Raw genomic sequence first — 26076 nt, forward strand, 5'->3', positions numbered from 1 at the left:
GATCTGTGATTGGGTCTCAGCGGTCATGTGGGACACACTGACGTCATTACAGACCCTGAGTCCAGGAGAAGTGAGTATAAGTATTATTTTCAGCCACCTCCCCTGGGTTGCCATCTATTGGAAAGGGGCCTGGCAATATGCCATGGCCCCTTCCCAATAACAGCATGTATAGACATCGGGGAACAAGGCTTTCCCCGACCGCTATCAAAGTGGTCTGGGACTCCCACCATCTCCATATGGCCGTGGGCCCCATAGGTTGTTGGGTCTGATTGCGGTCACACCCCCTGCGACTGCGATCGTTACGCCACTGGACTAAGGTCCTGGGTTTGAATCCATCCAAGGAATACATCTCTTTGGCTTTGACTCTCTGGTTTTCTGTCACACTCCAAAAACATTCTGATAGGTTGATTTGGAATGAAAATTGTAAACCCCAGTAGGAAAAGGGACCGATGTGAGCTTTGACAACCTCTGTTCAGTGCTGTGGAATATCAATGGTTGTACCCCTTTTTAAAGGAGAACCACCGTGACTCTAGGAAGTCGATAGTATTTATAGTTGCACTTAATAAAGGGGAGGCCTATCCCCAAAACGTGTTGTGCCCTGTCCGTAGCTAATAAAGAGATGTATATTTCCATTTTGTCGTCATCCTTACCTGTGAGCGTAACTGGGGTCTTTCTCCTACTGGTTCTCCTAATTCGTAACTTCTTCCAAAAGATGCTGACACTGGTTGTTGCCACCTCTCACCATTTGTGCCTAATTTGTGGTTGTGACCAATTCACAACGACACCAGGTGCGGGGCTAGACAGGATTTTTCTTTGACATTATTGTGAATCTGATATAAAACGGATCTACACTATGGTCAGTCGCTCGGTGTCCTCTTTATTGTTCTGACCCTTGTTAAAGGAGACTGGCTAGCAAGTTGGCCACTACAATAGTGTGGATCAAACAACTTATGTAATAACATTTCTGGATATATGGGGTTGTTCTCAGTGATGTTCCAGTCTGCTGTGACCTTTGTCTGCATAAAGATGAATGTCTTTGCATGGTTTCTATAAGATTATACTAGTTTGAGTTTGACCAGTAACAACCATGGCAAGTCATGTGCCCTGATACGTATCAAGATTGTTACACATTAACATTCAGCAATTGTATTCCATGTGTGTCCAGGTTATAATGGGTGATCTGACAGAGCCAACCACAGATCAATTTGCCGAGTAGCCAATCTTTAAACAGTTCTAAGAAAATTCCTTATCACTTAAGACAAAGCGTGAAAGGAATTACCAGAGGGAACTGCAGAAAAGGTTTCTGGTATCACTTGCAAAATCTTGTGTCGTTTAATTAGTTTAGCTGCAAAACTACTTTAGTCTGTATGAGTAAAGCAAGCAGAGGATCTGGAATATGCTCAGATAACCCTGCTAATTGAATTCTCATAATGGTAATAAAATAACGCAAATCACCCTACAATGAACATCTTACCTTGTTATTTGCAGGCAGCGGAAATTGCTAAAGAAAATGAGGACAACTCAAAAGCAGAATCTGAGAAGGCTGAGTAAGTTCCCTGAAATGTCATCTAGAAGACATACAGTAATGCAGTAATAGAAATAGCAGAGGAAAAGGCATATTGAATGAGAGTCTTTCACCTCCCAAGCCCTCCAACTACAGTAAGCCATAAATAGCTTAAAGACAATGAGCCTGTGCGTAGTGTATTGTTACTTAATAACTTACTGCCAGCTTTATTGTGCAGTTATGTGCTTCTCTCTGAAGCACTGACCTCCTCTCTTCCCCCTCTGATGCACACAGTCTTTCCTGTATAAACAAGGTCAGACTTGCAATGCAGGACTATGGACGTTTGATGGAGGCGTTAATAAACTTGCAATGTGAAAGTGATCCTACTGTTCATAAAGGAAACATTTGGGAAGATTTATTAAGACTGGTTTTTCATACACCAGTCCTAATAAAGGCCTTGACAGGTGCAAAGTGAACCTGATCTATCAAGGCTTCAATGCGTCAAAACAGAAATCTTAGCCAGTCAGGAACTGGCATAGGTTTCCTATATAATTCATGGCAGAAAATTGGCACGAGTTCTAATACTGTAAATCAGCCGGGCCAGGAAAGATGTGCACCACATTATCACACATCTACTGTAGAAAACTGGTATAAATGTGTTGATGAATTCCTCCCAATGTGTGCATCAGAGCAGCAGATAGGAAGTCAGTGCTCCAGAGGGGAGCAAATAACTTCATAGTAAAACTACATTACACAAAGGCTTATTTTAAAACAAAAGACATGTTTATTTTACTGGAGTGCTTTTTAAGAAATGCTGATTCCAGATCTGTCATTTATACGTTTCTACTAACTTACATTCCCCTGTTGTGCAGCAGCAAATAAGCAGTGCTGTGTATTCTGATAAGCTACTCCTAACATTATACCTTGCAAGCTTAGGAGTCCTCTCTATGCACCAGCATGTAGTGCACAGCCTGTTTGCAGGCACACAGCGGGGAATGGAAGTTAGTAGGAACAGAAACTGATTCAGGATCAGCGTCTTTTAAGCTATTTAGTGATTGCTGTAGTTTGGGAGTGTGCAACACCTCGTTTCATTATCTGTATTCCGTTCTCTGATCCTGCTGTTCCATCTCATCTTTCTTATGTATTTGCTCAGTTTTCTTTAATATTTTTTTATGTCTTAAGTCGATTTATGGTCTGTCGGGAAAATGATAAAAGCTAATCCATATGGAACAATTCCAATATTATTATAACCTAATGTAAGTGGTACTTTTTTGCAGCTCCTTAAAGTGAGTCTACCAGCTTCTAAACCACTTATATGCTGTTGTAGGGGCTGTTAGTGACATGGTGAACATACCTTTCTTGTGTCAAAGTGTAATCTTTCTACTAAGCAAGTCAGATCGGTGCACAGGGAGCATGGCTGCATCTTCTAGAGTGCACATTTTTTCCTGTAGTTACCACCCAACTCTGCCCCCATCATATAGACTGAAATGTCCCAATGTGTGTTTATAAAGTGTCGACATAAAAAAATAAAAGTATTGGTAGACTCCCTTTAAGGGTTAGTTCACACGGCAGAAACCTTTTCTGCCATGTGACTTTTCCCGCGTGGCTAGCTGCAGTGGACTGCACTACATCGGCATCCCGTCATGGCATCCCGCTTCTGATTAGGTCTGGATGAATGGGCCTAAGCAGGACTGTGTCTTGAGCCGCAGACGCCATGGCTGACTCAGCAGCGGAATCCGCCTGAAAATAGGGCATGCTGCTTTTTTTTCCCGCTAGCTGAAAAAAAAATCGCCAGTGGGAAAAAAATGCAAGTGACTCCCATTGAAATGAATGCCAGACGTTTTTGCAAGTAAATTTTGAGGCGGATTCCGCGTGCCTGTCTGTAGTATGAACCCTTGTTGGGATGATAGCTATTCTTGCCAGCAAACCCACATACATGCATGCTTGGTTCAGCTGGTATGTTCTAGTGTACTTGTATACATTACATTCTGTAGTATTACAGCATGCAGTAAGATCTGAGGATCTCTTATCGGTAAGTGCAGGCAGCCAGAGTGTAAGGTAATTGTCTATACAGAGGTTTTGGAGCTCAGTATCAGAAAAATGGAATCCAACCATCATAATTATGTACTAAAATTAATCCGCACAAGATGTTGGACCTGAAACCCTCATGTTGTTTAAAGGTGCGGACTGAAATCTATCGTAAATAAAAAGCTTCATCCCTTGTGCACCACTTTATTATTCTGCAGGCCTTCCTCTGGAGCATGTGGCCTATTCATTTGTCTTCTGCTGCTTAACCCCTGAAGGACAAAGCCCAAAAGTGCGTTAATTTTGCCTCATAACATGCAGCTCCGGTATTATATCTATCACTTTCAGAAAACATTCAGTTCCACCTATGCTTTTACGGTCAGCAAATGTTCATGTGAAATCTTCATGTAAGATCTCATGTTACTGCCAACAAGCTGATGTTGATAGATTTTTTTTCTTATTACTGTATATGTATTTGCTTAGTATTATGGCTGTAAATGGACTGTGGCCGGATTGAATTTGGGGAGATTTATTATGCCTTGTATACCAATTTTTTCGGTGCACAAGCCATTGCAAATCAGATCTTTTTGCACAAAAATGTTGCAGCTTTTTTCTGTTAAGCATCATAATTGCCACTTTCCCGGGAGGGGCAGCTTTATGGTCGGTCAAACAAGACTGATTATAGCTGGTGTAGATTTCAGTGCAGGTACATGGCCCGGCATAGGATACGTCTCATTTATGAGGAGTCGGGTACCTCATTATAAAAGGAGGAATGCAGTGAATATGAAGACTGGCGTTCCTACATCTATCCCTGTGTGTTAAAGGTTGTTATGTAGAATACCCATTTTAATTATATAAATGTATGATCCCTGGGACCCCAGCTACTATTTGTTTGGGACCATCGATTGGCAGTAAAGCATGCTAGTTACACCCCTGCACCACAGAGCTGTAGGAGTAGTAAGTAAGGTATCAAGGGCCCTAAAGCAAGACATCGACTTGGGACCGCCTGCATAACTTCTTACAAACGTCAGGCACATCGTAGGCACACATGCCTATATTTTAGCAGAATTTACATGTCCTTTTCCTTCTCTATCTGGGTCCAGATTATCATGAAGACTTCTTCACAACATGTCTGTGCTCATGGTCTTTTGGTGCCCCCCGCATAGTAATTGTGCCCCCTTTTATGCCATAGCCTCCCACCACAGAATCCCTCCTGACCAACTACTAATTAATTAATAGGTTAATTTTCTCCTTTCTCACTGAAAGGCTGTGTATCATAACTCTACTCCCCTTGTCTCACTCCAGTGCACCAGAGGGCTGGGATAATAAATTTACAAAGCACAGACTACCAGACATCAAAGGAAACCCGAAAGGAGAATGAAAATGTGTCAGCCAAAGTGAGATGATGAGTGTTCTTAGATGGAAAGCATTTCTATAAAATCACATTACATATATATATATATATATATATATATATATATATATCTTATAAGCCGATGGCTGGTCAGGTAATGGAGGGGGTGTACATCTCACCCAGACTACTCAGGTGGGTGAGATGAGAAAATTCCAGAAAGAATGTTTCTCAGCAGATAACTATTGTCTACTGAGGGTTATTTCAGAGTTTCAGTTACTGAGCTGGATTTTTAGGAATGACAGGTAGGTTGGTAGTGGGACCTATCAGTCCACCCCCCTCCAGTCCACACTTTTGGGATGTTCCGGCAGTGACTCAGCTGCAGAGAGTCTCCTCGTCAAGGAGGCTTAAGAAGTTGCTCCAGCAGCAGACTGTGGGAAGAGTTTGGCTGGAGAGAGAAAGAGAGAGGTCATATTTTTGGAGCTGTGTCCTGAATGATTCTATTGGCTTTTGGATTTCTGTTATTGTAGGTGAGCTAACCTATTCTATGTTTAGTTAGAGCCTAGCCGGGCAGGGATTTATTTTTGTATTGTTTCCTTTTGTTGCTGCACCACCTTTTTGAGTGAAAATAAACTCTACCTTTGTTTTGGACTAAAGAAACTGGACTTGAATAAAATGCTCATGGGTTCCCACAGGAATCAGACAGACAGCTTGGTGACTGTTTCCCAGCACTAGGACACATTGAACTGAAAAATAAGTAAAAATGACAAGAATATGTTGAAGATAGAGTCCTTGTATGTGCTGCGTATAAAGCCATTTCCCGGGTTATAAGACTTAGTATGTAGCAGTGTGAATGTAGTGTACAGCATGTTAGATACAGAACATACTGTATAGCGGCAATGATCATCTTAGTTCCCAAGAAAGTTGTCGTCCATTTATTAAAAACAGTCTTCAATCATTTTTAGCATTGAAGATGGTGAGAAAAAGGACAAAGCTAAAGCAGAAGAACAGTCTGAATTCTTGGAAAGTAAAGAAGGGCTGAGGATAAAGAGGAGACGAGGCCAGAAAAAAGAGGAGCCTGAAGCGTTTATGGCTAATTTCCTAGCAGGACTGGAGATCTACCAGACCAAAATGCTGGTAAGAGATGTACTTGCTTTTATAGCTAAAGATATGCTGGGAAGATTTATCACAAATGATAAAAGAGCAAGCCTTATCCAATAAACCAATAAGATTGTTTCTTCCACTTTCAAAGGGACTTTGACATATGGGAACTGGAACCCTACTATTTATTGGGTATTGATTACCAGAGTTTTGCATAGAGCCTTCAGCTAGTAGAACAGAAAATATATAGCCGTAGTGTTCGGGAAAAATCATGACTACAAGGAGCTGCATGAACATGTATAAAGAAGCCACCTCTGTAGGGCAGAAACACTGTGACAGTGACTACAATAGGGGCACGTGAAGAAGGGCTCAGAGCCCCCACTTATATCATATGCCTTTCCCTGGTTCCTTAATACTCCTACTTTAAAGAGAAGGAAGTAGAATGTGGTGAGGTAGGGGAGAAATTAGTAGTAAGGGTTGAGGGGGAAGAGTGGGGGGGAAGGGCAGGGAGAGGGCAAAGGGGGGGTCAGGAGAGGAAGGAAGGGGGGAGGAGGAAAGGTCTCGTAGACTAACGAGGGCGGAGAGGAGGAGGGGCGAACAACAGAAGGAAAGAGAAAAGGGGACAAAGGAGCAGAGAAAAAGAGAAGCTGAAGAGTGTATGTGAGAGAACCGGAGAACACCTAAGATGGAGTCCCAAACCAGGGGAGAGACAGGGGGTTGGGGGGGGGGATGCGGTGGTCAGGGTGAACGATCCAGCCAATATGCCCAATCTTTTTGTTCTAAGGAAAGATAAGCTGCATTCTGAGGTAGAACAGTACTCCCCTCTATCCATTCAAAACACATATAAACTCAGCCGAGGGAGAGCTCTTAGCTTGACAGCTATCTGAAGTGCATGGCCAGATTTAGAAATCTAGAAATCATAATCATTGTAAATGAAATAGGAATTTTATCTGTGTTTCCTTTTATCCTTCCTTTTTGGAGGGCAGGCAGCTCTGCACAGGTCACAGAACATACCCATAGAAGGCAATGAGTCATTTTCTGATTTTATGCTTACAACTGTGCACAATTAAAACAATATGGACGTCCCCAAAAACCATCCTAACAAAACAGATAAAAAATAATATACGGTACAATCAGAATATGAACATGTATTAGACAAAGGGAATATAGTTTGAAGTGGTGTAAAAGGTGATCTGTTCTATTTAAGGAAAAACTAAGTGGGTGTCAGTGAAGTAGCTGGAGAATAAGGAAAGGTTTGCAGCCTGGGGCATATGATAAGTATATAGGCATAGTGACCCATTTTCTTTACATCCCATGCATAATGGACTTGCTAGATCTTCTAATGACGGCCATGTAAAGTAATGTAACTGCACTCTGCTTTGCCCTACTTGTGCAATGTCACAGTGTTTCAGAAATGATCCATCTTGTTTTAAATTACCCCTCTGTGCCTCTCAAGAGAAGAAAAAAAAGTTACTTAGCCAAGAGGAAGGTAGGAATGAAATTTTTACATTTGATAATCATTTAAAGGTTCAAACCAAATGACCAAAAGTGGAAAATGTTCAGATCTCCCTGGAGAGATTACATGGAAACACAAAGAACACGTTCTAACTAAATATAGATCTTAGACACATGGCAAACACTTTAATCTCTACTTCTCTTCTGTCTCTTTTCAGAATTACCTGGCCAGAAATTTCTACAATCTCCGTTTCCTCGCTCTGTTTGTGGCATTCGCCATTAACTTTATTCTGTTGTTCTACAAGGTAATGCTTTTTTGTACGATACGGTTTCTTTTTGTTCTGTATCATCGAGTGGTCCTTAGTCAAAGTACTTTTACAAATTGTGTCTTTTCCTATGTTGCTGGATCTATTGTCCTCTTATGAGGAAGACTTTCTTTGAAGACAGACTCTCAGTATCTCTTCTCAAGACGAGCTTTCATCGCCTGTATCGTACTGCGGTTCTGCTGTGCTTTTTTGTCCCTCCGTCAGCCCACAAGCTCCTCATTATGTTGCTCTGCTGCCGTCTATGTGGTAGGAAGGTTAAACAGTGAAAAAAGTGAGAATGTATTTGTAGTTTCTATGGACTGAAGTTTGTATAGACCTTGTGTCTGCGTGTCATAGTTAATAGATGATTGTCTCAGGAAGTGTTAGGACAAGAAACTCTTAATTTGCCTTGTTAGACTGTCAGCAATGTAAACAATGTGGATGCTTCATTAGCCTTCATCTACACAATGTATATAGGAGAACTGCTGTATGGCTGCACTTAACATTAGTTCTGATCACTCACCTATTAAATACCACTTTATCTCATACGTTTTCCAGGTCACTGAAGAACCCTCAAATGAAGACACAGATAATGAATCCAACCTATGGAACACCTTCCAAGAAGATGAGGAAGAGGCAGAAGAAGGAGCAGTTTATTTTGTCCTGCAGGAAAATACTGGTTACATGGCCCCAACCCTACGTATCTTGGCTATTATTCACACCATCATCTCTTTTCTTTGTGTTATTGGATACTACTGTCTTAAGGTAAGTAGAATTGACAGGTAAAAGACTGCAATCTTGCTGTACCTGCTCCTTAGAGGGCATTCACTTATGTGCACACTATAGCATTCCCCGTGAACTATTTACCAGGGTTCACAAGAATATGGCTCACTGCCTGATTTTCCAGCTAGATGAAAAAAGAAGCATCATGGTTTATCTTCATCTTGCAAATCCTATTGAACTGGCAAAGCTAGAATTATTTTTGCATTGTTTTTTTGTTAGAGTTTTTTTCTGCCTCCCATTAATTTCAATGGACTTTGCTAGGCGCTTCTTTTTTCCTCTAGCTGAAAAATCAGCTCTCATTGAAATGAGTGGGAGAGTTGGCAAGTGTTTATAGGGGCTGATTCAGCTTCTAACATCCACCACCAAAAAACTCTGTGAACTAGAAAGGCCAAGAAAGGAATTTGGCCTATTGCTTTCCATCAACTTATTGAGAGACGTGAGGCTCGTGCCAGTCAAATGAGGGACGGACGAGACCTATGTTCTTGTAAATGATGGAGGTCCCAGCAGTGCCACCCCAATGTTCAGGCACTTAGCAACTATCTTTCCAATAGATACACGTTAAGTTGTGATTGTGCAACATCCCCTGTAGTCACCACTAGTTTCAAGTAACTTATGTGAGTACAATGTGGCAGAGAAAACTCAAACCTAACTGCTTTCTATGGCGTATTGCATGATAGAAAAACAGGGTGCACAGTTATGTTACATTAAAAGGAGCCTGTCACCAGGAACCTCAGTATAAAGCCAGTCACAATATATGCACAGGACTTTATGCTGAGCCCCATCACACCTATAGATACTACAATAGATGTAACATTTCTTTGGAAAAATCTAATTCTGGAAATATGCAAGTGGAGCTTAAAAGTAATGGTTGAGCCAGAGCCCGTGAGGGATCCGTCTGGTACATGTGTGACAATTTATCAAGCATCATTATAGCTATCGGATAGGAAGAAGCTGTCAATAAAGTGTATAGGGGAGCACTGGGCAGCTATTCAGACCTGGAGAAGGAGGCTCTGATGTCCCCCATTGCACTTGAGCCTCTTGTGCTTATTTCTAAAAATGGCTTTTTCAAGGAAATGGTTTATCTAATGGACTATCTACAGATCTGATGGTGTTCAGTGTAATGTGCATCGCAGATGGTTTGATATTGAGGCAAACTCCCTTTAACTACTCTAAATATATTGGACTTCACAGTCCATTTTATCACAGATAATACATGTAATAACTATATATATATTGCTAAGACTGGATGAGATCTGGGCCATGTAAAGGTGAGCTAATGACAACCACTTAAGGTTAATATTGCTTACAACGATTTTTGTGTCCTCAACACAATTGCTCCTTCTTCTCCTATAAAAGAGAAGGCTAATGTTCAATGCAGCATCTACACAAACATAATCCCTATAGAGAGCGGCGTCTTCCTCTATATCTGAAGGACAGAGATGAATATTAATGTATGAACACGGCACATACATTACAAAGAGAAAATATCATTGGGATTCATTTGTAATCAAAACCTGTTTATTCCTCTAGGGAATATAAGAGAGAAATACACATAGTACATACTGGAGACTCATGCGGCCATTGCGATCTGTTCCTCTTAGGTGGTGTGAATTGATAATGCAGTTACCTGGATATTAATCCTGCTCATCCTTCTGTTCTCCTCCAGGTTCCTCTGGTGGTATTTAAGCGGGAGAAGGAAATTGCTCGCAATGTGGAGTTTGATGGTCTGTACATCACAGAGCAACCCTCCGACGATGACATCAAAGGGCAATGGGATCGTCTTGTTATAAATACCCCGTAAGAAATCCACTGTCTATCCTTCTAATCTGTCCTCTGTTATGTCTTCAGAGGCAGCAGAGCAGTTTGTCAGTGCAGCGGCAGCATTACTATAATACAAAGCATTGCTTTAGGGTACCTGCAGATTCATTTATCAAAGGGGTTGTCGGGGGTTACAAATACATGACATTTTATTTAAAAAACAGCCCCACACCTGTTCATGGGTTGTCTAGCATTGCGGCTCAGCTTTATTGAAATGTGTTGGGCTGAACCGAGGGGCATAACTAGAAAAGACGGGGCTCCTCCCAGACCAGACATGGCATGACACCACCTTTCCTGAGCCCATGCTGTATAGCAGCCCCTTTACTGACTCCCACATAGTATATTGTCCCTTTTACCAATCCCTTACATGGTATATTGCCCCCTTTACTGACCCCTCATATGATATAAGGTCCCCTTTTCTTGGCAATCATGCAGTATGATGCTTTCTTTACTCACCCTCCACATAGTATATTGTCCCCTTAACTGATCACCCCACACAGTATATTGTCCCTTTATTGTCCTTCATAAGGTAAACTTCCCCCTTTACTGGCCTCCATACAATACGTATCCTCTTTACTGGCCCCCATTCAGTAAATGCCACCTTTCCAGGCCTCCAAACAGTAAGGGGCCCACTTATAGTCCCCCACAGAGTGACTTTAAGCTGTTACCTAGTGAATTACTCCATAAGGTAATGGCCTATATAATGGATATTCACTTACCCATCTCTGCTTCTTTCCATGGCCACCTCTGCTTCACCTTCAGCCTCTTGCTGTATATTACATCCTCACTCTAAACAGTGTCAGGTTGTGACTTTGGGACGTAATGTGTAGCACTCTTTGGAGGCTGAAGGCGAAGCGGAGGAGACCATGAGTAAGAGCGGGTAAATTCCAAAAAAAACAAAACAACCCAAAGCAGCAGGAGCTGGCTTCCTAATGTTGTGGGCCCCATAGCAGTGCTATGTTCAGCCCGTTTGAGCTGCAATACCATACAGGTGTGGTCATTTGGGAGATAGTAATCATGTTTTTCTAATCATGGTCCTTTAAAGGACAAATTTCACACGGCTATATCTGTAATGTCCATATTTGATCAGCTGAATTTTATTTTCTGAAGCAATAAGAGATGTATAACAATGGGGTGCTCAATGGAGCCATCGTCAATCTGAGCAGTACCTCTCCAAGCTAAGTAGAGTCTCTCATTTTTCCAGTACCCTGGAGATGTAGTTACTGACTAGTGGGATCATCCCACGGTGCACAGACTGTGGTGTAACAATGGGATGTAGCCAGCACTGCTGAAGCGTGCGTGCTGTTTGGATCGGCTGATCCGAACAGTACTTGCTCATCTACTGCTGAGGACTATTATCCTAGTAGTAACATGGCCACATCCAGAGTTGCCCTGCACTGGTCTCAACATGTTTGGGCTTCTACATAGCAAACAGCAGGATGAAATAATAAGTTATTAGGTCATCTGAAGGACCCCAAACCAGAGGGAACAATTTGGGCCACAGCCGACGGGGCAGCCAAGGAAAAGATTGCCCTGCCCTGTTGTAAACGTTATTCAGGTAGGAGCAGAGGTTTCTGGACAGGGGTGTATATTACCAGGATAGGAATCAGTGTATGTTGGAGGTTTTTCTTTAAGAATCACTATCTTTAACACAAAGACACAAAGCTATGAAAAGAGCTAACATTATCATTCATCTGTAAAGGTTCCCTATTAGAGACATGCAAGATAAAATGTCACTATGGCAGACATTTTGTCTAGACTGGTCATTAAATAAGGAACACAACTCTCATCCTCCGCCCTGCCAGAAAGGGGCTTGTCATAGCAAAAGATATCGCCTAGTCACTGGTACAGTAGATATAGACAAGACTAGATTTATAGCTTCTTTGTAAGGAGGCGTTAAAGTCCATTTACAGTATGGGCTGAACCTGCCAATTTAGTTGAGACTAGCTGACCCTCTGATGTGTACAACGGTGTCATGACCCTATCATTTTATACCCAGGGGGGTAATCTACTACCAATTGTGTCTGGCTTTGGTTGTATTGAGAACACATGTGCACGGTGCCACTATCAGTAGTGCAGCTCTGTACTGCGACCTGCAGCTGTCACCGAGGCTCCTGTCATTGACATGCACATCACGTACATCTATTTTGTGATTTCATGATGCTGTGCTGCAGGTGGCGTGAATAATGTGACATTTTGTTATTCCGTTTGTAGGTCTTTTCCTAATAATTACTGGGATAAATTTGTTAAAAGGAAGGTAAGCTGTTAATCCTGAGCGCACATGTGCCAGGAATCCATATTTTGCTTCATTATGTTGTTATAGGTGTAAAGTTCCAAGTATAATATCCCACACGTACAGCTGGGAATGCTGCAGCGATCACATTATTTTACTGTATTGTTGCTTTTCTATGCAGTTATTCTTCTAAATAGTACACAATGTTACTCAGAGCAGCCATACATTAAACCTCACACTATACGCATTGTGCCCTGGCTTAGATGAAGCAGCCGCTGGATTTCAGACATGCAGGCTTATTTTCTGCTTTCACTTGTCTGAGCAATTCTACATTTTAATCAGAGTGTAACATCCAGTAGCTAAGTTTCCATGGATATTAAGTCGTATGGAAGAGATGTTAAGTCCCAGCTGAGCACTCTGTGAATTTACTGTATGATACACTGCCTGCAATCCACACCTCAATGTTACAACCTTTGGCTGTAATGTGGGAAAGGATGAACATATATGAATTCTGGTTACTATGTCATTCGCACTAAGATGGGGATACAGTAGTGTCTAGCAATTTATATGGGATCTATAAAAGATCCATTATTTCAGGCCCTCTGCATTCACATGAGATATTTACTCTACAGTTTATAACACACTTGTAGGATTATACAATTTATTTCACTGCACTACTATATACACTACTGTATGTCCTCTGTCCAGGTTACTCAGTTAGGATGATACCTATCTATCACCTATGTAAGGGCAGCATATTACAGTAATAGATTCACTGGTCTCATAAGCCAAATGAGGCAAAATAACCAATTGTACCATATGATTAAAGAATAGCGTGGCCTCCTAGTCATGGGTCTGCTGTATTCTTGTGAAGACTGCTTCCTATGTCTCCTGTCCCACCAGAAGACACAGCGAAGATGGTCAATAGCAAAGGGAATGAAAGGAGCCAAGAAGAAGTGTGGGACAGGGAAATCAGGCTCATGAATACAGTGGACTCATAACTGAACCTGCTATTAACCAAACGGCACAGTGTTATTGTGTTGTTTGGTTTTATAACACATTATACATTTTGATAGCCTTAAAGTGGATGTCTCAAGATCAACATTTATCCACAGGACAGAATACTGTGGTCTATACTTATTATTAGAACAGGGATCCCCATCCCCTAGTCCTCCTTGTCATGGACCAGCTGTCCTACATGCATCCTGCCATTCAGTTCAAAGTCTATGGGACTAACCAAGAGCCAAGCGCTAAACTGGGCAATCTGCATCAGTCCTATAGACTTCAGTGCTGTAGTATTGCACATGGATGACTCCAGCTTCAGTTTGAGCTCCTCCTCAATACAGTGGTACAGGAAGAAGGGACAAGGAGGGCTGGCACCAATATAATGTGGCTTGGCGCTATTCATGCTACACACTCAAAGTAAAATCAAACTGAGCAACACAAATAAGATGTCATTCAGTATATATTACACACCGTACCATGTTTTCTGTGTTGTGCGGATTGGAAACCATGGCCTTGGTATGAACAAAGCTTAACCAGTGTGATCCCGGCCTTAAAAATGTCTGTTGATGTTTTCAAAGGGACTTTAGTGTAAATGATTTCCCAGTTTTATATGTAAATTCTCTTGTGTAAATGAAATGTTTTCTCAGAGTCACTGAAATTAATATCTGCAATTAGAGCGCTATCTCCTGAGCGCCGGCGTGAAGATCTTCACTCGCTCCCTTTGTAATTCAGCTGCATGTTTGCTTTGCATAGTGTCATTTTAGTTGTAACTGCTCTTCTGTAAATCCCCAGAGTCATTCTGTGTACTATGTTTTAAGCTAATAATGCGCGCCGACATCCCTAATAAGCTTTCATCTCATTTAGAGGTTCACTTGTGAAGTACTGACTGAAATATATTACATTTTAATCGTTCCTCTCCAGATTCCCTCCATTCTGCTCTTATTCATAGTGAGAAAACAAGTACTAGTCACTGCTGTACACTCCGTAATATGTCATACACTGACCTAATCCTAAAGACCGAGACAATGCAAAGAATTGGCTATACGGATAGGAATATGTCTGGAGATTTCTGCAATAGTTTGGACACTTTTGGGAGTATTTTGTATTACATTGCACAAATTTTAGTTTAAAAATATATATATATTATTTTTTATTATTTTATTTCCCATATTATTGGGAAATGTCGTATTAACTGCATTGATCAGGGGAATATCAGCAATACTTATACTTATCTCCTGATCTTCCTCCACCTTCAAGTGCAAAAAGAAACACATTGAGGATTCGGGTGCTTGTCTCTACCCCTCTATTGGTATACAAGTGTATGGTTTAGTAATACTGACCTACCGTCTTTATTTTCATGACCAATACACTGTATATCCATAGAAGAAATTCTAAAGATTAATATGTCAGCCTAACTATAGGCATATTGATATGTTGGCTGCTGACATTTTGATGGGTGCTTGGAATTGCGTCTTACGTTTCTCTGGAGACCTATTCCCACCCTATATGTGTTGTACTTTGACCTGGAGCCAATATTCACAATTAAAAGCCATATTTCAGTGGTTTGGCGTCCTCTAGTCCGTGCTTTGTAGTCATTCTCTGAGCAGCTATGTCCCTCAGTGAGATTTGTTTTATGTATTAGTGAGCAGCAACCATATGATATACTTGTCCCACTTCACATGGTTTGGGTATAATTGCTTTGCCTGTGGTCCGTGAAAAGGAATGACCTTCATTGGGAAAGTTAATGGGGTGCCTGGTGGGGAAAACATTTTAACGACAGACTCATAATGACTTTGGATAACCAAAAGAAGCAATACCTGCCTCACCGATCCCGCACCGCACAGGCCCCTGACCAGAAACTACTTCTTGCCCCTACGAAATATCTCTCAGCCAATCACGGTCTGACACGTCATAGCTGTAACATGTGATTGGCAGGGTTGTAAATAGAGGAAGGAAGTAGAGACTGATGGGAACTTGTGAAGCATCAGAGTGACAATGGCAGGAAATCAGTGAGGCGACGATTGTTGCTTTTGTGTGAGTCAATCATCAAATATTTTCCCCTGGCAGGAATCCCTTTAAGGCTGTATTGATAACACTGTGAAGACAAACAGCCATGAAAAATTGGCAAAATGGGTCTTTTTTCCACAGCCCTTTGGCATTGACCTAGAATCAGTTTTCACAGATCTCTCATAGGCCTCAATCTATCAAGGGATCTATGAAAATGGTCAAAGATGGGATATGTTCTTCTTTTGACAAATGGGCATGCAAATAACCATATTGAAATCAATGCAGAGAATTATTAAGACTTGTGTTTCGTACGCCGAGAATTAGGAACTGGCCTGGGTTATAATGACTATATCAGCTGAGGTGTCTCCATCCACTCTCCACCCTGTTCCTTCCAGGTGAAAGAGACAGAACGGGGGATATGATTCACATCTAGCACAAGAAAGGGCCTAGCCCCGAATGGTGCCACATTGTCACCCATAAAACTAAACGGGATAATACACTTCTCCCAATATGTTCTAAAAACAAGCAGCGCAGTATTTTTTTTCCAGTTTGTGTGTGTGTGAATAAGGCCTAAGTTACAAATCTATCCCCACACTTATGGCTACAAACCAAAGCCTCAAAATAATCTCTGTAGACAAACCTCATTTGTGTTGTTTTCAGAAAGGATTTATATGATGTCTTCTTCTTTTAGGTTATCAATAAATACGGAGACTTGTATGGAGCTGACAGAATTGCTGAACTCTTGGGACTTGATAAAAATGCCTTAGACTTCAGCCCAGTGGAAAAGACCAAAATAGAAGAGGGATCACTAGTATCATGGTGAGTCTTGTAGTATAGCGCGGTATCTGGAGGAAGCGATCTAGCACTGGCTCCATAAAAGTGCAGCGTCTTCCTTTAATTGCATGGCGTTGCTTGTCAGTGCTATACCTCATGTGACACACAAATCTTTATTAGTCATTAGTCCAGCCGGCGACTATAGCACCTCATACATATTGGCTGCTGTCAGAGTCCATCCAGCTTACAATGTACATATGCCTCTAATTTACATATAGTCATTAGCCTTGGGATCAGACACATTTAATCGCTTTGCATAATGTTGACCTTGAGGTGACATTCTAGAAAGAAATCTCCATATCATTTAAAAGTGAACTTTTCATCTGTTGAAGTGAGCAGGCTTTTATTTTCCCCCTGTCTCCTGCCGTGATCATAATGATTATAGACATCAAGGAAAACTCCTAATTATGAATACCTGTAAGAAAGCGCTCCAGGCTCTTAATGCAAAAAAAAACCCCATGTGTAATGGAGAATATCTCCCATATTACCCAAATCTTACCAACTCATCCCAAAATTGCATCTTTTCCAGTGTTTTTTTCCCCCGCAATGTGTGGATGGGATTAGCCAGAAACTCATGTACTTTGTTGGTACTGTAAAACGCTGGGTTTCCGCAACATGGGGCCTTATCCTAAATCCTGAAAAGACTCCTATGAGAGATAGTGAGAGTCCTGATTACCTCGCCCAAGACTCTCACCGTCCTTCTTATGAGTCCTTTCAGGAACTACTCTGCTTTTTACTAAGAAATCCTACTCCAAATAATATAGATTTATATATCATGTCACTCAGCTTTATCTCTCTCTTAAAGGGGTTGTGCAAGACTTCAAAAACATGGCTGCTTTCCTCTTCTTAGGAAGTGACATCATGTCCATTGGTCACATGGCCATGCTGCAGCTCAATCCTATCAAGGTCACTTCCTGAGAAGAGGAAAGCAACCATGTTATTGAAGGCCTACACAACCCTTTTAAAGTCTTACAAATGGCAACAAAAAAAAAAAATTCTGCAAGATTTATATGGAAGACAGAATTGAAGCTACATACAGATATGTATGTATTGGTGCCCTATTATTGGCCCTACAACTCTATAATGTAGCCCACACTGCCATACACATAAGATCAACCAAACACATCATACCTATTCACATTAGGATACAACAATGATTTATTTATTTATGGGGGGGGAGGGGCACAGCTTATTATATATGCACCGTACAAAATACACAATGTTCAGGAGTTCTTAAGTGAGTCACATATGAAACCTTTGGGGAAGAATACAGCTCCTTCTAGATGCACGATGTGATAAGGTCTTAGAGGAGTCAAATATAGAAACTTGATGAACCTCAGCTAATTTCATTGATTTAATAGAACATTTGTTTCCGTCTTCAGGTTGAGCTCCATTGACATGAAGTATCACATCTGGAAGCTTGGAGTGGTATTTACGGACAACGTATGTATATGAATCTGCCATATGATAAGAGCTGTGCACTACACATACTGTACTTTATAAAGTAAACTAACCCTTGCTTTTCTTTCTTGTAAAGTCCTTCCTTTACCTTGCTTGGTACACAACCATGTCAATTCTTGGACATTATAACAACTTTTTCTTTGCTGCTCACCTTCTGGACATTGCAATGGGTTTCAAGACGCTGAGGACAATTCTATCATCCGTCACCCACAATGGAAAACAAGTAAGCCTGCCGCCTGCCTCTGTGTGGTCCTCCACATTTAATCCATTGGCTATGAGCAATTCATCTTCTATTAGGAAACAGATTACTATTTGATTGCTGAGTTTCTAAAATAGAGCCTGCTATTAAAAAAAGATGAAAGGCCGGACTGCAGCATGGCCTGGTTTACAGCATGCATGGCGTATGACTCATTGAATCCACTAATACACTCACATTACTCATGCCAGAGAGCGCTGCCCGGCTGCCGACAGCTGAATTAAGTGCTGCTCATTTCACAGCTCAAACTCTGGCACAAGCACTTAAACCAGCCGAGCCTCTCTACACCACTAGACTATACAGGCCAGTTGTAAATGGAGAGTCGTAAAACGCGTCAGGTGTTTGTCAAGCATTTGTGATAATGGCGCCGGATCAGTCAGTAATTATTACCACTTGTACGGTTACTCGTACTATGGTCTTGCCCAGAGCGCCGCTAATGCAGAAATGACTACACACTTTGTAGAGTAGTCAGATCGATTCCACAAGCTTGTAACATTAGCAAAGAACATTTAGCTCCCTGAATTTCACCTGCCCTCCCTCCTGGAATACTATGAGCCCCTCTCTCCCCTTCTCTCTTCTGGCCGCTGCTAGTCGCTGATGTTTGTTGTAGCGCTCTCATGAATTATTGAAACCGAGCAGCTGCTTTAAACACTCACAGCATGCACTATTAATTCTTACCTGCTGGATGAAGGAACCCCACATATTCCTGACATCAGCTTAAAGCGCCAGCTCTACATATAAAGGCTAGCTCAGTGGAAGCTCACTTATCATCCATCATTCGGGATATTGTCAAAATATGTCTTAATATTCATTTCCTTAATAGAATTGTTTTAGTTGTTCTCATTTAAAGGGGCTTTCCCTTAAAAATGACTGGATAGTGGATAACTGTATGATCGGAGGAGGGATGACCAATGGGAACGCCATTGATCACATGGACAGGGGTCCCCAAATCCCTTTCTATAAAAACACAGCTGAATTTGAAGCATCAGGGTAGTTTTAGATGGGGTGTAGAGATGAGCGAACACTGTTTGGATCAGCCGATCCAAACAGCACGCTCCCATAGAAATGAATGGAAGCACCTGTGACGCTGACTTTGCCGGCGGCCGGCCGGTGTCACAGGTGCTTCCATTCATTTCTATGGGAGCGTGCTGTTCGGATCAGCTGATCCAAACAGTGTTCGCTCATCTCTAATGGGGTGTTTGATTCAGATTTTAGGGACGTTCCACCTATGACAATGACCAGACATTTGTAATTCGCTTTTCTCACTGAGACTTAAAATGCAGGGAGCGTTGTGGAGTAAGGGAGTCCGTGCCTTCCATAAACTCATCATTTGTATGGGGAGCCAGTTTACCTATCGGTATATTTTTGGCATGTGGGAGGAAACCGGAGCACCCAGTGGAAACCCACGCAAAAACGGGGAGAAAATACAGACTACACGCCCTTGCCTTGGTCAGATTCAAACCCCGGACAAGGCAACATTGCTAACCACTGAAAAGAAATGTATTTTCGCTTCATGATTAAAGGGGCAGGTATCTTGCCTGAGCTATTTAGGTTTCAAGAATCCCTTTTTAGCTTGCCGGTCAGAATTAAGCTGATCATAAAAGCCCCATTACCAGGGGCCGTCACAATCAGATGTTATTGTCTGGAGGAGCCGCACTATAATTGTAATGCATCCATTGATTTCAATGGGGTTTCCAGTCATCCAGGGCAGATGTAGACCTGGCTCTGAGTGATAGACTCATGATGGTAGGATGACCCATTAATTTAGATATAAAATAACATATATTCTTTTTCTTTTCCTCAGTTGGTGTTGACTGTCGGCCTCCTGGCGGTTGTTGTTTATCTTTACACGGTCGTGGCTTTCAACTTTTTCCGGAAGTTTTACAACAAGAGTGAAGACGAAGATGATCCAGATATGAAGTGCGATGATATGATGACAGTAAGTACAAGAGGCAAATAGTATAAGGTAATATAAGAGGGCACGGTAGTCAGAGCTTTTCTGTAACACAGGGGTCTACATCCCCTGAATAGACAGAGTTACATTGGAATGAGTTCATCTAGAGGGGGCTTACTGCATACTGATTTATTATTGAGTTTAATGTGGTAAAAGGATTTTCTTATCTTATTTCTTAATATTAGATCAATAGCAGTCCAACACCTGGACCCCCCACAGATTAGCTGACTGAAGGGGATGCAGCATTTGGACAAGTGCTGTGACCCCTTCACTGCCTCATTCATTTGAATGGGACTGAGCTGCAGCATGGCTATGTGACTAATGGATGTGATGTCACTGGCCTAAGAAGAGGAAGGGGAACTCGCCCAAGCTTTTCAAACAATTGATCTTTGGGGGTCCCAGGTGTTAGTTATCTAATATCCATGTTATCCTATAAAGGGGCATTCTGGTAACAGAATGTTATCCCCATCCACAGGATAAACATCTGACTGTGGGGGTCCATCCTATTTAGAAAAATCGGAAAGGGGTTAATAGGAGCACTGCAGATACCCTATATTAAGCCAGGCTGAATTCCACGTGAGGGAAAAAAACCCAGTCCTCAAGCTCAGGGAAGGGGCAGACAGACAACCAAAACACCCCCTCCCCAGCAACTACTGCACCCAAAAACCATTATTTAGGGGGGTCGGCTTATATTCGGGTCAGCTTAAACTCGAGTATATACGGTATATAAGATTGCTATGTAAATGCTGTAAAAAAGAGCCAGAAAAGTTCTCCTTGTTGTACACATTATACTGCTGAGGAATTGTATAGGAAGGCGCTGGGCACAATGGGAGCTTCTTGTCAGGTAGTTTGACCTGATTCGTGCAGAGAGTTGGGTCATTCCCATAACCCGTACATGCCCTATAGAGCATATTATTTCGTTTTTTAATCTCTATCATTTAATAGCAGTGCTCGGTTTCTATAAAGAGCAGACTGCCGGGCTCTCAGTCCATTACTATGGGTCAGCACATTAGCGATTAGTAGTACAATTAAGATGCATTTATGGCAATTCACTTGTATGACATTACCCTTTAGAAGAAGATGCTATGTAATCTGTCCCAGTTGGGTGCTTTGTGCTGAATGATTCTGGAAACCAGACTAATGACAGCGTGGTCTCTCCTAGTGTTATCTGTTCCACATGTATGTGGGGGTGCGAGCCGGAGGTGGCATTGGAGATGAGATCGAGGACCCCGCTGGTGACCCTTATGAGATGTATCGTATTGTGTTTGACATCACCTTCTTCTTCTTTGTTATCGTCATTCTCCTGGCCATTATTCAAGGTAAGTAAGTTCATTTTTCTAGGACACTATGCGCCTCATCTGTCATCCCGCTACAAGAGTAACTGGCAGCCTCTCTATCTATTCATCACGAGGCAGCAACTTCTTCATGTGTCAGATGACATCGGAGAAACTTTACTATAGAAAGTAATTCACAATAAGGCTACACTGTACCATCGCAACGGTACAACTAATGATAGTGAACATGGTTGTACCATAGCACCCAAATGAACACAATCACAAATTGACTATTGCCAAAAATGACATCCTGCTAGATTTTAATGGGACTGCATTGACTATCATTGGATTTGTCACATTTACAGTCTTAATGTCACTGATTAAGAGCACATTCGCTATCAACGTTATAATATAGTGGAAATGGAATATCAGAATGTTTTTTCTTTTCATTCTGCAACAGGTTTGATCATTGATGCATTTGGAGAATTGAGAGATCAACAAGAACAAGTCAGAGAAGATATGGAGGTATGGCAAAGCTCTTAACTCCAAAATCTGAAGAAAGATTAGTATAGTATGTGTTTAGGGAAGACAATGCAGTGACATCCTGATCTCTCATCATGGACTGTTCTTCTTTATTCAGACAAAGTGTTTCATTTGCGGGATTGGAAATGATTACTTTGATACAACGCCACATGGATTTGAAACCCACACTTTACAAGAACATAACCTGGCTAACTACCTGTAAGTATAGAGCGTTGTACATGAGCTCTCCTGATTGTATATCTCAGTTTGCTGCCATTATGGGGTCTGGTTCACATGAGCAAATTACTGATGCAATTTTTCATCTGTTTTACCTTGTCAACCGCAGGTGTAATTTAGGTTTATGGATCCCTATGATGCTATTAGTTTGGGTCAGCAGACCCTAGTTGGCAGGAATATGAGCACATTTTACTTTTGTGTGAAACTAGCTGAAGCGACAGTTCTGGGTGGAAGCTTTAGAACAGTTTCTAGTCTTGCATGTGGATACATAAAGACACCGATCTACACTTATCAATGTGAATGCGCCTCAAAAGTGATCAAAAATGGGCCTCAACTTGTCACATCTCAGCCTCTGTGCCGCTCTTGTCACTTTGTTGGACGTCGGGACACACCATTCCACCAAACTGGTGTGACTTATATCACAAATCTATGGCAGTTCCTGACTGTCGTAGATTTGTGATCAGGCGCACCTACCTGCGCTATTATCTAGAGACTGGACTCATACCCCTGTTTGGGAATCTATTAGGATTGATGTGAGAATTAATGAATTCCCCCCACTGAGATAAATTTACCAAATTAATCAGAAAGGTGCAGAGTAACGATTTGTAAATCTCTGAGATTATTTATGTAACGTTTTGCTACATTTTATATTCTTACACCACTCATTCCACTTCTGAATTGTGGGTGGAAGAGTCGGTGGGGCTCGTCAGTCTACACCAGGGGTAGGGAACCTTCGGCTCTCCAGCTGCTGTGAAACTACAACTCCCATCATGCTCCATTCACTTCCATGGGAGTTCCAAGAACAGCAGAGCAAGTATGCATGATGGGAGTTGTAGTTTTGCAACAGCTGGAGAGCCGTACGTTCCCTACCCCTGGTCTACACAGAAGCATTAGACTTGAATATGCACCAATTTTTAAACAAGCAACATTTAATATTTTTGGTACAAGTTATGGCAACTCGGACTCCAGGAAAACTGACTTCACAAATTTTTGATAAGTTCCTGTTTTAAGAGGCTGCGCTACGATTGTTTGATCCCAGCACGGCTATATCTTTACCACTCTCTCTTAAAGACATAATACGTTTGCTGCTTGTTATGATAACTAGACATGGCTAAATACTTCTAGTAAGCCTGGAGCACTAGCAGACAGCAACACCCGGTGATCCTTTGCTTACCCACAATGCTCTTAGGTTTAACAATAAAACAAAATAAAAGTAAAACGTACGAAGCAAAATGTAATATCCCTCTATCATATACTATAAAGCAATGGATGGAGGCAGAGATGAAGTCAGGTGCAGATCGCAGATGAAAAGAATGTAAATGTCCTCTAGGCATATCACTTGTAGATCAAGACAAAGCTGGAGGATTTCACCCGCACCGACCTTTTCAAAGAGAAGCTTTGGCCACAGGTGTCAGATGTTAATTCCTACAGGATATATACAAATGTCTCCTGGATTTTTGCTTATTTTCTCACTTTTTACTGCTGCTAGATACATCCAAAAGCCTTTCTCTGAGGGGCATGAGCTGTCATCACTCCTGTCATCTGCTGCCAAACATATCAGTTTGGATATCAGAAAAAAAAAGCTTTACGTTTCCAGCAACTGCTCATCTATTCCCTGTCTTCTCACCTACGGGAAGGATTGCTTAGAAGATCTCCCTGATCCTGATAGTCAGCTTGCTGGAGCATTAATATTAGCTGCTGGCTTCTTACAAACACTTTACACTTTTTCAAGTGTCCTTATAAGAAGCCCACATGAATCCGTTTGCCTTTACCTTCTCCCCATCATAGAAGGGACCTAATATCTGTCTAATGTTATTGGTTTAGTAAATGGGATTTGCGTTGACCCATAGGGAAATACTCTCCCGGTACTTGGCTTATCTGCTGTAAATGCTCATTAGCAGTAACTAGCCGCCGTGCTCATAAATCCACATCTTATCTCCCTAATTCATGTGCTTGTCTCTCTGCTTGTTTCAGGTTCTTCCTCATGTATATCATTAATAAGGATGAGACAGAACACACTGGCCAGGTAGGTATTATACGTCACTCTTTTAGAGAAAGTTGCACGCAACCCATGTAATTGCATGTATTAATCACTTGCCTAAGTCACGCCAGATGTACAGCTACAATCCGTGACGAAACCATGCAAAAGGTGAAAACTACCCCCCAAATCTAGAAATACGTCGTAAAAGATGTTGTATCTGATGATGTTATAAAGCCAGCACTTATATTGGAGAATTGCCATTTTCTAAGTATATTCAGGGATGTATTAAAGGGGTTGTTCTATAGACACTTATACCAAATTCTGTGGATAGGGATAAGTGTCTGCTCACTAGAGAGATGGACTGCTGAGACCATAGGCAGTCAGGAGAACAGCGGCCTACAAGTGCCCATGAAGCCTCATCTGAAGCAGTGCTTGGAGTATCTCAATGAGAGTAACCTTATAACACAGTACCAGTATGGGTTTATGAAAGATCGGTCCTGTCAGATTATTCTGATCATCTTCTATGAAGTGGTCAGTTCTAGAACAGACATAGATAATGCAGTAGGATTCAGTCTCTCAGTCACTGCTCATTCCTCCCCTTTCCCTCTCCATAATCTTTTGTAGATTAGTGTAATGTAATTCATGTTAAATGCAGTCATCTATAGAAAGACACAGCAGAATCTTCAAAGTGAAAGTCAGGGGAGGAGGAAACGACCTAAGTAATCACCTTTGTATATAGTGGAGCAGTCATACACCTGTCTACAATGCTGTGCCTTAAAGAGGTTTTTCAGGACTTTTTCATTGATGACCTATCCTTAGGACAGTTCATCCAATGAAGATCCATGAGGGTTCAACACATAGGACCAGTGCGGATCAGCTTTCGCTTCACAGGCCATTTGATTTCATGTTTATCAGTTCAAGGAACTTGGATCTATGATCCTTCCCTCAGGTTCAATGTCCTTTGGTAATGCTATATTGTAGGAACTTCAGTGTCAGAGCCGTACATAAAACATGAGTGCACCTGACTAACTGGCTTCATCTGTACTCATAAATCTGATCTGATCCCATTAGAAGCCATGAGGGTTAAGTGCAAGTCAGCGCAGGGGAAGTCAAATTTCCTGCAGCAGTCTGCATGTCCTCAACAGGAAGGGTAACATTTTGACAAGATATGCTGTGTATATATGTATAACTAGAACTAATATTTGGTTATGAGACATGGGGTTGGTGCATTTGTATAAAATCTAATGCTGATGTGACACGATCTGTGCATGTTCCCCTTTCTTCTGAACCTTCACTGGCACAAGGAATCTGACTGGATGCTACAGCCATAGGGCTGTTCTTATGTGTGTAATACATACACAATAGGTGGTTGTTATGGTCTTGCTTCATGGTTGTACCCCCTTGTTTTTACACAAAGGTGCATATGTATCATGGCTTCTGGGAGTAGGGGGTTCTAGGCATTGCCCCACTGGTTACAAGCTGATGACCTATTCTATGGATAGGTCATTAGTATGAAAACTCCATTTGGGGCTGGCAAACCCCTTTACTGGTAAATAGTAAGTACTCCATGTGTTCCCAGAGGATCTTTTAGAATAATAGCCCTCAAACAATAACTCTGCCGATCAGATATTGTCACTGTCAATAACAGTACCAGCCACTGTGCTCCCAAAAGGGCCCCAGTATTAAAACTGTTCTTATGGAGTAGAAAGAGGTCCTTGAGCTACAACCTAAGGGGTCCTGCTGGTGGCTGACCTGTTGATCACAATTGGCTTGACTGGCAGGCTGAATGGCATATTCCAAAATACGAGAACAATAAAATGTAGCCAGCTGATCCAGATGTATGAAAAGTCTGCGATAAATAAAATATAACTTTTATTTTAAATAAAATAAAACAAGTTACATAGTAACTTTGGTGTCATATCTCTGTACAAAAAAGCTACGCGTTTCGGGACGCTAGTCCCTTCCTCATG

At 41.6% G+C, this 26076-nt stretch overlaps 1 protein-coding gene across 5 annotated transcripts in view; it reads left to right on the forward strand.

Annotated features, from left to right (window-relative positions):
• The window catches only part of RYR3 (ryanodine receptor 3), a 485624-nt gene that overhangs the window by 454104 nt on the left and 5444 nt on the right, over positions 1 to 26076 (forward strand). For all 5 annotated transcript variants that reach the window (XM_075282947.1, XM_075282949.1, XM_075282950.1 and 2 more), the window contains 14 exons: positions 1489 to 1547; positions 5846 to 6017; positions 7655 to 7741; positions 8300 to 8506; positions 10191 to 10321; positions 12557 to 12599; positions 16279 to 16406; positions 17804 to 17864; positions 17959 to 18105; positions 19943 to 20077; positions 21255 to 21411; positions 21827 to 21891; positions 22007 to 22107; positions 24100 to 24151. In XM_075282947.1, the coding sequence (XP_075139048.1) occupies positions 1489 to 1547; positions 5846 to 6017; positions 7655 to 7741; positions 8300 to 8506; positions 10191 to 10321; positions 12557 to 12599; positions 16279 to 16406; positions 17804 to 17864; positions 17959 to 18105; positions 19943 to 20077; positions 21255 to 21411; positions 21827 to 21891; positions 22007 to 22107; positions 24100 to 24151 (1545 nt within the window). The remainder of the gene's footprint in view (positions 1 to 1488; positions 1548 to 5845; positions 6018 to 7654; positions 7742 to 8299; positions 8507 to 10190; positions 10322 to 12556; positions 12600 to 16278; positions 16407 to 17803; positions 17865 to 17958; positions 18106 to 19942; positions 20078 to 21254; positions 21412 to 21826; positions 21892 to 22006; positions 22108 to 24099; positions 24152 to 26076) is intronic.

This window comes from Leptodactylus fuscus, chromosome 7 (genome assembly GCF_031893055.1).
Source record: "Leptodactylus fuscus isolate aLepFus1 chromosome 7, aLepFus1.hap2, whole genome shotgun sequence".
NCBI lineage: Eukaryota > Metazoa > Chordata > Amphibia > Anura > Leptodactylidae > Leptodactylus > Leptodactylus fuscus.